This window comes from Hemiscyllium ocellatum, chromosome 45, assembly GCF_020745735.1.
Source record: "Hemiscyllium ocellatum isolate sHemOce1 chromosome 45, sHemOce1.pat.X.cur, whole genome shotgun sequence".
NCBI lineage: Eukaryota > Metazoa > Chordata > Chondrichthyes > Orectolobiformes > Hemiscylliidae > Hemiscyllium > Hemiscyllium ocellatum.
The window spans coordinates 24,912,705-24,927,433 of NC_083445.1; the positions used below are offsets into that span (position 1 = coordinate 24,912,705).

The following is a 14,729-nucleotide window of genomic DNA, read 5'->3' on the forward strand; positions in this document are numbered from 1 at the left end:
AAGATAAACTATTTTCGCTAGTTGGAAACTCTAGAATTAGGAGCATAGTCTTAGAATGTGGGCAGCATCATTCAGGAGAGATGTTGGGAAGCATTTCTGTATACAAATGGTGGACGAGATTTGGAATTCTCCTCCACAAATGGCCATAGATGCTGGATCGGTTGTTATCTTTAAATCTGAGATTTATTGTTAAAGTATTTAGGGATAAGAATCAAATGGAGGTGTATGGAGCCTGGCCATAGATCAGCGATGATCTAACTGAGTGGCAGAACACGCTCGGGGGCTGGATAGCCTATTCCTGTTCCTATGTTTCCTATATTACTGGGTTAAATGTAAGCTCATAACCTAGTGTCAAAATGGTTTCCTCTGTTCTCCTCATCTTGGCTATGGAAATGCATGCTATTTTTATCTTAAAAGTAAAATTAATTAGTTATTCTACATCCTAACTTCCTTTCATCATAGAAGTAAAGGGATAGTTTACACAACTGTTTAATAATTGAGGCAAAAACAATGACAGCAGATACTGGAAACCAGATTCTGGATCAGTGGTGCTGGGTTAGCAGTTCAGGCAGCATCCAAAGTGCAGCGGAATCGACATTTCGGGCAAAAGCCCTTCATCAGGAATTGATTTATATTATAGTTTTCCAGAACTTTGGGAGACTTGTGGTCCACTCATGATGCGGTCAAATCATACTCTCTTATGTTTTATTTTCATTTTATCCTAGATATATTCTAATTAACGTGTTTAGGAATGTTATGACATACCTCTGGAGCCAATAAGAATAGGACCTGGGCTTTCTGGGGAAGGGACACTATCACAATCACAAGATGGCTCAACAGTACTGTCATTTATTTTTGTTATTTAATGTATATCGTACCGTCATTGTCCCCAAACCCAAAAATCTTGCACCTGGCCCCTCAATAAAGCAATGTGAATCTTCCTCTGATCTCTAATAATTAAACTAACCAGGCTCACTGTCAGACAGATTCCTGCACAGGCCATCTTATCGTTATTGTCTTCGCTGCATTCGAAGATACAGTCCCAAAATTTGGCAATCTTTTAAACCAGAAAATACAATCCTGAAACATCTTAATCATCTAAAGCTCAATTGTAGCATCGACAGACAAGGAACTCCCACACCCTCTGAACTTTGTAGCTAGAATTTTAATTATAGCATTAGGAGTTCAGAGATGCTGACCATTCTGTCCTGTACCACTAATAATGGGTCCGGAGTCAGTCAGGTTCCAAATTCCCGTCAGCGCTGCTCACGGTCTTGTATGGGACACTGGAAAAGCAGAACTCTTCTTCCAACCAGAGGAAAATCATAACGGTCTTTTGCTGAAAGTGATCTCGGGGTCACTGCAGGACTGTACAGGTGAAGACAGAATCAAACTTGGCTTTTTGTTGCTACCTGATGTCAATACCTCTTGTTGCATCTCACATCGAGTGCTGTTTGTGCAGATGTGCAGCAGGGGACAGGATGAAGCTGGGCTCCCAAAAACAATCAGCCAGACTGCAGCAATGTTTCTAAATTCTTGTGTGTGAGAGGTTGTATTTTAGAAGCATGAGTGGTGATTGTAACAGTGCTTTCTCCATCCAAACCTGCACTCCCCTGCTTTCTCTTACCCTTCCTCTTTCACCTCACCTTCTCTCCTCCGTTCCGACATCTAACCCATCTTCATTATCACCCCGCCCTTCCCTCTTTTCACTCCTGCCCTCTTCCTGTTGTTGACCCTCTCAGGGGATGTTCCCATGTCGGTGTAATGAAGGCCATGGAGGAGATTGGAATCCCGGTCGATATTGTTGGTGGAACCTCTATTGGGTCGTTTATTGGGGCATTATACGCTGAGGAGCGGAGTGCAGTGAGGACGAAGCAGAGAGCAAGAGAGTGGGCAAATGTAAGTCTTTTTCTAGCTTCTTCATTTCTTTATCTTCCACAAAACTGATCCAGAAGCATGAGAGCACCTGGCACAATCTCCGGATACTCCTGAGCTCCAACATCCATTTTCACTTGGTCGTCCATTTGACCTGTTCTGAAACATGAATGTCTCTGTTTCAAACATCACCTCCAATTGTGTATGCTACAGCCTCTGATTTTAAATAATGAAGTTTCTCCTACTCTGCCTGAAATATTTTTCATTTACTCTCCCTTGTTCCTGACCTCTCAGCCACTGGGAATAGTCCTCCTCACTTCTGAAGAATGTTATATGTCTATGAGATCACACATTCCAACAAAGAGAGCTTCAGATTTTCTAGTCACCGTTTATTTGCATTTCCAAATAACAGGGGAATCTGGTTATTTTTAAACAGAATTGTTTCAGCTTAACATGAATTTTTTAAAAAAGACAGAGTTCAAAACTCATCACCATGGGCCATAGTTTAGCTTTCTCGCTGTCAGATCATCCTCATCAGTTCTCATAGAATCATAGAACCCCTACAGTGTGGAAACAGGCCATTTGACCCAACAAGTCCACACTGATCCTCCGAAGAATAAGCCACCAACACCCATTCCCCTCCCCTATTACTCTACATTTACCCCTGACTAATGCATCTAACCTACACATCCCTGAACACTACAGGCAATTTAGCATGGCCAATTCACCTGACCTGCACATCTTTGGACTGTGGGAGGAAACTGGAGCACCCGGAGGAAACCCACACAGACACAGGGAGAATGTGCAAACTCCACACAGACAGTAGCCCGAGGCAGGAATCAAACATGGGTCCCTGGCGCTGTGAGGCAGCAGTGCTCACCACTGAGCCACCAATTCTCTGCTCAAAGTCATGGTGGACTAACAGTCACAACAGGCAGGGCAAGGAGGCAGGTCCTGAATCTTCCAGATCCAGAACAAAAATCAAACCCTATGCTGTTGGCACTGGTCTGCAGCGCACTGGCCATTCAGCGCACTGTCCCTCACACCGAGAGTTTGAGTTGTTGTGGCACTTTCACATGCACGTTCTAATCTGGAGCCTTACATAGTGGTAGTAGAGACACCAATGTCTCCCCATCATATGTCTGACCAGGAAACTCTGCCAGTCTTACCACCTCCCCGTGGTGTGTTGGGAGGATTTGCAAACTGATATTCCACTTGTTTAACCGAATTAATCCACCACCTTCCATGATTGTCAGGTGCCAGAGTGGGACTTGAACTTGAAGCTTCTTGCTTCAAGAAGGGTCTGTGCCCCACAGTGCCACAGAAATACCCTGTTGTAGAATATTAAAGGAAAAGGCGCCCATTTATAGTTGAAATGACCTAATGTGTTGTCCTTGGTGGCTATCCATTCTGAGCAGTCAAAGGTAAAGCATATAGTTAACAAAAGACAGATTTGTACTTCCATTGCTCTGTTGTGATCTTAGAACATGCTTTACAGTCTGCAAAATACTTCTTAAAATGCAGTCAGTATTAATGTAAGAAAAGCGTTTGTGCAAAATTATCACCTGCATAAATAGCACGACCATGACCAAAAACTCTTTTCTCATTTTTGGTTGCATAACCATTGGCCAGAAAACTCAGGGAAGCTCTCTGCTCTTGTAGGGTCCTTCATGTCCACCCGAGACGGTCGACAGGGTTTTGATTTAATCTCTGATCTGAGAGTCAGTATTCCTGCCAACGCGGGTTTTGTACTAGAGCTGCTCACACAGATTCTGGATTCAGTTTCTGCAGTAGAACCTCAAGCCCATGTCACAGGCAAGGGTGCTCTGCCCTTGGCTTCAACTGATGGGGGATGGGACGTCACGTTGAGGCTGTACAGGGCATTGGTTAGGCCACTTTAAAATTCTGCATTCAATTCTGGTTTTCTTCTGTGGGAAAGATGTGTTAAACTTGAAAGAATTCAGAAAAGATTGACAAGGATGTTGCCAGGTTGGAGTGCTTGAGCTACAGGGAGAGGCTGAACAGGCCGGGGCTGTTTCTCCTGGAGCGTCGGAGGATGAGGAGTGACCTTACAGAGGTTTATAAATCATGAGGGGCATGGATAGTGTAAATAGACACGGTCTTTTCCCCAGGATGGGGGAGTCCAAAACAAGGCAGCATATGTTTAAGCTGAGTGGGGAAAGATAAAAGGGACCTAAAGGGCAGCTTTTGCACGCGGAGGATGGTGTGTATGGAATGAGCTGCCAGAGGAAGTGCTGGAGGCTGGTACAATTACAGCATTTAAAAGGCATTTGGATGGGTATAGAAACAGGAAGGGTTTAGAGGGATATGAGCCAAATGCTAGTCAAATGGGACTAGATGAGGTTAGGATATCTGGTCAGCGTGGACAATTTGGACCAAAGGATCTGTTTCTATGCTGTACTCTTTAATACCCATCATCAGGTTTAGCACAAATAACCCATCAGCCCGAACAAATGAATATTTGTTGTAGTTTTTGAGTACCCTGGATACATACCTACTGGTCAATACTCAATGAGGAAAGCACTTGCATGTTTAGCGAAGGGGGTCATAGATACAACTAAGAATATTCACATCTTCTTGTCTTCCATAGGCAATGAACTCTGTCTTCAAAACCGTCTTAGACCTGACCTACCCCATCACCTCTATGCTGTCGGGTTCTGCCTTTAACACAAGCATTGCTGATGTGTTTGAGGACAAACAAATTGAGGTAAGCTTTAAAAGAAAACCAGCTGTCACACAAACCTTGACAGAACTGATTCATCATCCCACTGCACGGCACCTTCACCCTTGGAAACCACTCCAAATATTTCGTGATATTGAATGCCTATTAGGGACTAAGGGACATGGTTTAAAAATAGGTCGATCCTATATAAAACAGAAATGTTTAGTCTGAAGAATTCTCTTGCTGAAAGAGTTGTCGGAGGCAGAGTCATTTTGAAGAGTGAATTAGATTGACAATTGATTTGTAGACGGAGACGAGAGTCAGTTTGAGACCACAGTCTGAGCTAGTCTGATCTTATGAAATGGTACAGCAGGTGTGTAGGGCCTATTCCTGCTTCCAGTTCTCATGAGAAGACTACTGTGCTGTTGGCTTCACATTAATGGGTTGTACAAGTTCATTAGCAGAGCAGCATCCATGATATTAGACATTTGAGCCAAGTTGTGTCTTTGTAATGGTAGCCATTTGTACTGGTAATAGTTTGCAGCTGGAATTAGCACGTTTGTCACTTAGCCTTCTCATCTAATCTGTTTCACATCAAGTCCCTATGTATCAGGAACCATCAAATTAAACAGCAAGGAGGAGGCCATTTGGCCCAATATGCTTGAGCCAATGGTTTGACCAAACTATCCAATCATTCCCCTTCCCTGCACTTTTTTGATAGTTCAGAAATTTTTCACCAGCAAGCAAACATTTATTCAGTTTGCTTTTTGGAAGTTGCTGTTAAATCTGTTTCCACCGTCCTCTCAGGCAGTGCACTGCAGATCATCATAACCTGCTGCACAAAAGTAACACATTCTCCTATCTTCTCTCATGTTGCTTTCACAATCTACGTTCCACCATTCCATTGTGTGGACACTAACTCTCACCTCCCATCGTTAATGTGTAGATTAGGAACACTGAGCTGGACAAGGATCTCCAGTATACAGTATTTTGTGATAAATATTTATGGCATATTCATAATACAGAACTTGGATTTTAATGTGGAAGAAAGCTAAAGGTTTGATTTTTTAATTCTGTGAAGCTGAGTTGTTTGGTTTAAGGATCAGGAACTACTTACTTATTGAGGGCAGACAACCATGATCATGTCCCACAGATATCAACTCGCTCCACCACTAACGCTCAGTAGTATCAGTATGCACCATCTACAAGATGCACTGCAGAAATAATCAACGATCTTTTGACTGCACCTTCCAAACCCACAACCACTAACTTCTAGAAGGGCAAAGGCAGCACCACCTGCAATTTCCCCTCCCAGCCACTCACCATGCTGACCTGGAAATATATCACTGTTCCTTCACTGTAGCTGTAACAATATTCTGGAAGCCCCTCTCTAATCACCTTGTTGGTCTAACAGCAGTGAAGGAGTCAGCTCACTGTCAGCTCCTCAAGGGCGAACAGGGACAGTCAATAAGTGCTTGATCAACCAGCAATGCCTGCAACCCATGAACGAATAACATAAAAGTTAGGTCAGACAATCTTTCTGTGAAAGTACGTGACTTCAGCTAACTAACTCTCCAACCATCTGGAGAGAGGATTGCTCAAATGTTTACACAGTTGAGCTTTTAGCACCAGCAGTGAAACAGGCTGAGCTGGGAAGTAAAGCTTGTTTGCAGCAGAAAGGTTTAGTTGTTAGTGCCCTCCAAGGCATCAAGGCTGGGAATAAGTTTTCACAGCTTCAAAGTAATTGAAGTCTAAAAGAAGCCAGTGAGTTAAATTGTCTGGAACACACAGAGAATCCTGTCTTGTGAAAGGAAACACTTTTATTAACTTTGTCATTTGTCTTAAGAAATTGTGAAGGTAGAAGTGATACAACTGGAATTGAGTGTTTAAAGGATTGTTCGGAAGACATGTTGAAGTTTTTAGCTGTTTATGATGAGACTTTACATAAATTTTGTTTTATATATGTAAACAGCTTTGTTTGTTTTTTATTCAGTGTAATGAACATATTCCTTTGTAACCAGGAAGCCTGATGTAAATATATTCAGTAAATTATTGCCACAGTAACCAAACTTCAGCAATGAAACATAAGCTTTGTCAAGCCAGGATTTAGTCTGAAATATGACTTAAAGTCATAGAGATGTGTAGCGTGGAAACAGACTCTTCGGTCCAACCCGTCCATGCCGACCAGATATCCCAACCCAATCTAGTCCCACCTGCCAGCACCCGACCCATATCCCTCCAAACCCTTCCTAATCATATACCCATCCAAATGCCTCTTAAATGTTGCAATTGTACCAGCCTTCATCACATCCTCTGGCAGCTCATTCCATACACATACCACCCTCTGTGTGAAAACGTTGCCCCTTAGGTCTCTTTTATATCTTTCCCCTCTCACCCTAAACCTATGCCCTCTAGTTCTGGACTCCCCGACCCCAGGGAAAAGACTTTGTCTATTTATCCTATCCATGCCCCTCATAATTTTGTAAACCTCAGCCTCCGACGCTCCAGGGAAAACAGCCCCAGCCTGTTCAGCCTCTCCCTATAGCTCAGATCCTCCAACCCTGGCAACATCCTTGTAAACCTTTTCTGAACCCATTCAAGTTTCACAACATCTTCCCAATAGAAAGGAGACCAGAATTGCATGCAATATTCCAACAGTGCCCTAACCGATGTCCTGTACAGCCGCAACATGACCTCCCGACTCCTGTACTCAATACTCTGACCAACAAAGGAAAGTGTACCAAATGTCACTTTCACTATCCTATCTACCTACTTGTCCAGTATTGCCAACAGCTGGGACTTAAAATGTGTTACAGGAAAGTGCTATAACCACAGCTGTTCACAGGTCATAACTCTTCTCTTCCCCACCCTGACTTCAGGACCTCTGGATTCCATATTTCAATGTAACAACTGATATCACTGCATCTGCAATGCGAGTGCACAAAGATGGTAAGACTGTCTGTTTGCTGTGGGTCTGTGGCTTGTTCTATGTGTAACGGATTTATACCCTGTCTGAGTATCTTGCCTTCTGCCAGCAAAATATTCGTCCCTTTTTGCTTTCGTCCAGGAGGAAATAACTTTTCTCCTCCTCCCATAAATTGATGCTTACTCGTCAAACAGTTTGGAGTCCTTTACCCTTTAGTGGATTGAAGAGCAATTTTAACAGCACACCGGATGAAATCCTATTGTGCAGTTATTCTGTGACTTTTTTTTTAAGACCTGAAAGTCCACCTTCAATTTTCCAATCTGAATACTACACAGTTCAATGAGTCTTCCTGGGATTCATAAAGGCTGCAAGGGTCACCCTGTGAAAAAGTTTAAACAAAGAAAAACAGCATTGGCCAAATATTGTAATTTAAAATATTGAACCTGGAGCCTGTAAGAATTGGGATTGATTGTGCAGCTTTTAGTGCAGTTTCCTGCTATAACTTTCCTCAAATGTGCAATCACAAACCAATTAATTCAGTCACTAATTTATATTCAATGTCATGCATCCAGTTTCAAGCCAGTCAGGTATGATGGATTGGCAGAGGCACAATAGTCAGCACAGGGTTTTCATTGCAAGTCAGTATTTGCTTTGGATGTGCGACCTTTTTGAAATGCTGTACCTTTTGACCCTTTAACCATTTAAGTTACTAAACGTTCCTTACAGAAATGTAATCCTGTAACTGTCAAAACTCTGTGCAAATGATGCTGCTAATGCTGGTATCTTAGGATATTTCGAGCAGCTTCCAAGTGTGTGCTGAATTAGATACAAATTAAACCCTGAAGTTTAGTTCAAATTTGAATGGTTGAAGATTTGTCAGCGTTATTATAGTTGATTAGTCAGCCGGACTAGAATTTGATCACCTAGAGAAGGGCAGGCAGGCACTGGGATGCAGGAATAATGTAAAATATATGGTCAGCACTGGTGGGTGGTTTTGTGGGTATTTGAACAATAAGTGTGGAAAATCCCAATAGTATACTTTTGTCCGTGTTACAGGAATATTTCCGAATTGTTTCTCTGCTCTGTGTCATTCATTGGACACCTGGTTGGAGAGTGAGCAGTTATAGGAACAACAATGCCAGCATTACCAGGATCACTAGTTTGTTCAGGCTTGCATGATCCTTAAATTATCTTTAAAGCGGAACACTCAAGATTTATTCCCTTTTTATTTTCATCTGTCATCCCAATATTTGCTTTACCAAGAAAAATAAATCCATCATCTCTAATGAGTCTGCAAATGAGTCAAACCCCCTGTCATTGTTTAAGGGCCAGTTGCATCTTGTGACAATGGACTGATGAAAGAAGCCAATTGCTCTAAATGGCTGTGCCTAGTCTGAAGCATGCCTGCTTTGCATCGCAAATACCCGTGCGGTTTGTGTGGGAACTGACTCCAGTCGCTTGGTATTAACAAGACTTCTGGCCACGTATCAGCTGCAGTGTGGCAGTAGATTGGTTGTTCTGGAATACTGGCTGTGCCCTTTTTAATTGGATTTTGTAGCCTCTTCACTGCAGGTCATCTCCAGATCTGAGAGCATTAGAGGGCCGCGTGTTAAGCACGTTACTGCTGACGGCATTTAGAGGTTGCTTGGCTCCTTTTCACTCTGTTTTGTGGCAAAGATCTTGTCTCTGTCTCCATTCTCTACCCCCCTCGCCCTGTTCCTGTCATTTTCAGTTACTGCTCTTGGAGATTTACAGTCCCAGATCCCAAACAGCCTGACCAGTTTCTGTCGATGTATCATGCAAGCATATTGTTAAACTAAACCAAAGAGGCAGGAGAGTCCAGCTAAAATGTGCCATCATCTGTACAAAATTGTCGATTTAATTTGGAAAGAATGGCTCCAATTTTAAAAAGAATCTTCAGTATTGAGGAGAAAGGGTGACAGGTGACTGAAAATTGCATTATTATCTGAAGAGTACCTTTATAATTGAGATTCTGAAGTTAAAGGGATATTGCTGAGTGTTCCCCTTTACTGATGATGTGGAGTGGTTTTATCATGAACTTCCATTGATTGAACTGAAGCAGATGGAGCCTTAACAACATGGAGAATCCATTCTGTTCTCTTCAAATAAGACACCTACCTGGTTAAAATCTTTCTTGAATTTGGAGTGATTTTCTCAAGGTCTACTCCTGGGCTTTGTGGTGGAAGGGACCTTTGCTGACCTCTGATTGTTAAAACTCCGATCTGATTCTGTCACTGATACTAAGCTGAGCTGTACTGGGACATTGCTATCCACAACTCCTTGTCCTGCCCTTGAGAGTGGAGGTTGTACCGTGGTGTGTAACGCTCGTTTGTGTCCTTTCCCATCTTGCCCTGCCTCCCAAAGCTTTTGTTTCCCATCTCTCATTGTGGTGGCATTGCTTGGTAATATTGTCAACATCCACACCCAATTCATAACTGCTTCTGTTAATCCAAAATTAATCTAAGGGTAACTTTTTCACACAGAATTGTGTCTTCTCTCCATTCCTTCTCATTAATTAAAGGCTATGTTTAACCCCTTTGAGTGTCCATGTTCCTTGCATTGTATCAAATGTTTAGTTTAATCTGCCATTTACAGGCTGTGTAAAATTGCAGTGGTAAGTAATATGCAAGAAGAGTGAACAGTCACAGTAAGATTTTAATTCACTTTCTGTTTTAAAAAAACATGTACTGCCCTCCCCCTTTCCTTCCCTCCTTCCCTACATCCCTCCCTAGAATATTTCACCATTCAGAATTTGCATATTGACTGGATATATTGCAAGGCAGTTAATGGTCTCCCACCAGTCTCTGTAATTCAGATTCCAGGTGCTGAGAATTCTGGTTAGCTTGCTTCAGTCTCAAGAAAGCACATGCATAGAGCACCTTGCGCGTGCTTGTCGATCAGAGAGGATTAAAAATTCCCAATCTTCCTTCATTATCCTGTGGATGTGAGAAGTAACCTGGAGCACTTTATGAGCCTGCACGCTTTCTCCGGCTGGAAGCTATGCTCTGTGCAGCTGTACCTTCCCAGTGGGAGGCAATTGCCTGCGGACTCCACATCTGCATTTAATGTGAAGTGGAAGTTACCTTGTACTTATGGACTTGCATGAAAATTGCTGCCTTACTGTTTTAAAGACAGCAAATAGCAATGTAGAAAATCCCACTGCAGCCTATAATGTGACAGCGTTAGTAGCAATTAGTGTATGGGCTGAATGAATTCTTGCAGTACCTCTTGGATTTTTTTTCCCCAAAAGTTTACAGTTAGTAGGTTTGCTCCTGGATAAGGAACAGTAGCTGACCTTTGGTTTCCAAGGCCACTGCTTCTCTTGAGCTCAGCAAAGTAAGAAGCTCATCCTTGCTTTGTGGTGTCAGACTGAGCTATAGTGTTACTCTCATTTTTATATCTCAAACAGGCCATAGCTATTTAGTAAAACAGCTGCCTCCAGCTTAATTGCGAGCTTAACTTAGTAACAGTATTAGTTTGTACATGGACGTGCAGCATCATTAAGTTAATATTACTAAAGGCCATACTTACATTGATATTACTGGCCAAGTAGAACACAGTGTTGTAGCAACTTCCATGCATGACCAATTACTGAATTGCACAAAGTCCCCTGAAGCAGCCAAGCTGTGAACTGAGAACTTGTTTTAAACTCTAGGTAATGGGATGGAATGTAGAGTGCCTGAGATCCCAGGTCCGTGGTACCATCGCTCAGGGTTAGGAAGTACAACAGGTATCATGCTGCCATGCAGAGGTATGAGCCTGCAGTGGAAATCCCATTGGACAGAACTAGGACATTTATGGACTGATTGGTCAGAGGGAACATGGATTATAAATTGCAGAGCTAAAGAAGGCGATACTCTTGGGTATTCTGCATGAGATACAGAGTGAGACGGGCCATCATCATCATTGCTGTGACAGAGAGAACAGAAGGATGCAGACTAGATTCAGCATACAACTTTGGAAATGCAATTACTCTGTCCTCATAGCAATGTGTTTATGTACACCCTCAAAATCTGTAGATCACCAGCATAAGCCACTAAGTACCAGCCTGAACCGAAGAAAACAATGAAATTTGTAGATTGGACTGTGATGTTCCTGTTGGAAACTATCAATCAACACAGGAGGTTGCATGCAACTGAACTGGGAGAAATTCACCAGGTAGAAATTATTTGCTGCTTTTGCACTTTCTAATAAGTGCTCCACAGTAGCTTTGTTTCTGGTGAAAGATATTTTTCACATGCTTCCACTTCCAGCTTACACTCCCTCAGTGCAGAGCTACACTGTCAGTAGTGCTGTGTTTTGGATGAGATGTTAAGTAGAGGACCCATCTGTACCCTCAACTGGAATCACATTCTCCTAATTCTTGAGTATTTATCCTTCAACTAACACCCACCAAATCACCCGATCTGGTTATTTCACTCATTGTTTGTGGGGTCCTGCTAAGCACAAATTGCTGTGGTATTTCCCCATTCTACAATTGAGGTATTTTGCATTGAGGTTCCTGGATCTCTGGCCTGCAGTAGTTCAGCAAGGCGATCACCTGCATCTTATTGCAGCCTAAGTGCTGGCCCACCCAGTGATGCCCATGAATGAAACAAAACCAGCAATTGTTCTGTGTTTCCTCAGAATGAGAGAAATGCTATCAGGGCTTTTCGTATTTCTAGGATCATAGAATTGTTTATTTTGTCAACTTTGTTCAGTTGATAACATCAAAGGCAATTCTTTCAGTTGTCATTAGTACTCCTTCATAGAGGTTGACTGCACAGAAGAAGGATTTTTGGCCCACACCAGTCAAAAGCAACCATCTTGATATTCTAATGCCATTTTCCAGCACTTGGCCCAAAGCCTTCTAACGCTGATGTCACAAATGTACATCCAAATGCTACTTCAGTGTGATGGATGGTTTTGCCTCTGTCACTCTTACAGGCAGGAAGGTCCAGATTTGCATCACCCTCTGAGTGAAACCATTTCCTTGCATCTTCTACAAGGCCCCCACCCATTGCCTTAAATCTATGCCCCTCATCCCTCCACCAAGGGAAAAAGTTTCTTCCTGTTTACCCTCTCCATGTTCCTCCTGATTTGATACATTTCAATCATGTCCCCTCACAATCTCCTCTGCTCTAAGGCAAACAACTCCAGACTCTCCAATTTCTCTTTGTAACTGAGTTCGCCACCCCAGGCAAATCCTGGTAAATCTCAGCTGCATCTTCTCCAGTGCTATCAGGTTCCCTCCTGGAATGTGGAGTCCATAATTACACACAATACTTTGGAACGCCTCAGCCTACAGTTACCACCAAAGTGTGTACAACATGTAGGTGTAAGGAGTTATGACAATGTCAGAAACACTTTCCATAAAACAAAGAATACCTGTCAAATAAAGCAGACTCTATATGGTTGAGCCTTCACCAACTGATAACTCCCTACCCCATTGCTCCTTACCCTACATGGAATGAACTTAATCCTTTCTGTTCTTTGGAAATCCATCACTTTTGATGGTCTTTTAGAAAGAAAAGACTCCAACACTCCAAACCCATGGTGGTGAATTTGTTATCAATTTTGTGATCCTCCTGTGATTCTCTTCCTCCTCCCCCCTCTGTGTATCACTGACCAAGAGAGGGAACTGAAATGTGATGCCTGTGCACATGTCCTGTACAAGGACAGTGATGCAGTTTGTTTTGCATTTGGTCATGCTAACAACATATCTGAACACATCATTTACTCTCACCATCATCTCACTGCCCTGGTTCGTAAACCATGACCTGATGAAGCATTAAGCCCGAAACATTGATTCTCTTGCTCCTCAGATGCTGCCTGACCTTCTGTGCTTTTTCCAGCACCACACTTTATCAGCTCTGACTTCTCCAGCATCTGCGATCCTCGCCATCTCCTGAGTATACTTCACAACAGGTTACACTTGCACTTAAATCTCTTATTAATGGCATCACATGGAGCTTGCCGTTAGTCCTTGCCCCCTGTATTTTGTCATCTGGATCTGCTTCTAACCTATTCTCCGGACCAGATCCGTAACACAGTTTCATATTGCCTGCAAGCTGTGGGCTTGAAACAGCTTGATCCAGATCAGTAATCAAGATGGCACCTCAATAACCCTCTCTGTGGAGCTGTTGTAGCACTTGCCATGTTATGCCAGTATTACTAATAACCTGGCGATAGAAACGTTGCCAACCCAACTGACCAGCTTGACCTCAAACGGCTGAACTCTCAGTAAGGATGCATTATTAATCGATTAAGGAAGCTACTCGTTCAGAAGGACATTATGTTATGGCATCATATAAACAGCTTTTTGAATATCAGGTAAACAGTATGAGCTCCAGTACCTAAATTCAGTGCCTAGAAACTTTCCAGGACAGTAATTATGTGGATATATGAGAGTTGAGATGGTCATCCTGATCCAAGCAGGTAACAGAAAACCAAAAGAATTGCAGATATTGGAAATCAGAAACAGAAATTGCTGGAAAAATTCTGCAGGTCTTGCAGCATCTGTGGGGAGAAAGCAGAGTTAATGTTTTGGGTCCAGTGATCTTTCTTCAAGAAGGCAACAGGTTCTTCTGAAGCCCCAGCACCTATCTCCTTGACCTTCCCAGTCCATCAGCTTCCTCCAAGTGGAAAGCTTTGGGATGTTAAACTGCTATCTCAATGCACTTGTAACAGCACCAGGAGCCGTGACAACATGACACAGCAACAATATGTCAGTTATTGGAAACCAAGACTTATTTCCATATCTCCAGGAAGTGCGGGACCTGCAGGCACTACACACTTAGTGTATTAGAAACTACCTGAATGTGGGGGGATTTTATTTGGTGCCTTGAACCTGGAATCTTTTTTTAAATTCACTCACAGAATGGGAGCATCACTGGCAAGGCCAGCATTTATTTCCCATCCGTAACATTCCTTTGGATGGATGAGAGAGAGCTGCTTTCTTGACCTGCCAACGGCTTAGTCGTATAGGGACTCCCACAGGACTGTTAGTTAGCGATTTTCAGTATTCAGATCCAGTGAGGGTGAAGGAATGTCAAAGTGTTTCCAGATTAAGTTGGATGTGTGATTTGGTTTGGAGGTAGTGATGTTCCCATGCACTATCTGCCTGTATGGTAGAGATCGTGGGTTTGGAAGTGCTGTTGAAGAAACATTTGAGTTGCTGTTGTGCCTCTTTTTATAAAGGGTTCACACTGCAATCACATTGCTCTGATAATGAAGGAAGTGAAT

At 42.7% G+C, this 14,729-nt stretch overlaps 1 protein-coding gene across 5 annotated transcripts in view; it reads left to right on the forward strand.

The window, feature by feature from the left end:
* Window positions 1–14,729, forward strand: part of pnpla6 (patatin-like phospholipase domain containing 6) — a 202,565-nt gene that overhangs the window by 150,857 nt on the left and 36,979 nt on the right. For all 5 annotated transcript variants that reach the window (XM_060855275.1, XM_060855277.1, XM_060855276.1 and 2 more), the window contains 3 exons: window positions 1,743–1,899; window positions 4,487–4,603; window positions 7,438–7,507. In XM_060855275.1, the coding sequence (XP_060711258.1) occupies window positions 1,743–1,899; window positions 4,487–4,603; window positions 7,438–7,507 (344 nt within the window). The remainder of the gene's footprint in view (window positions 1–1,742; window positions 1,900–4,486; window positions 4,604–7,437; window positions 7,508–14,729) is intronic.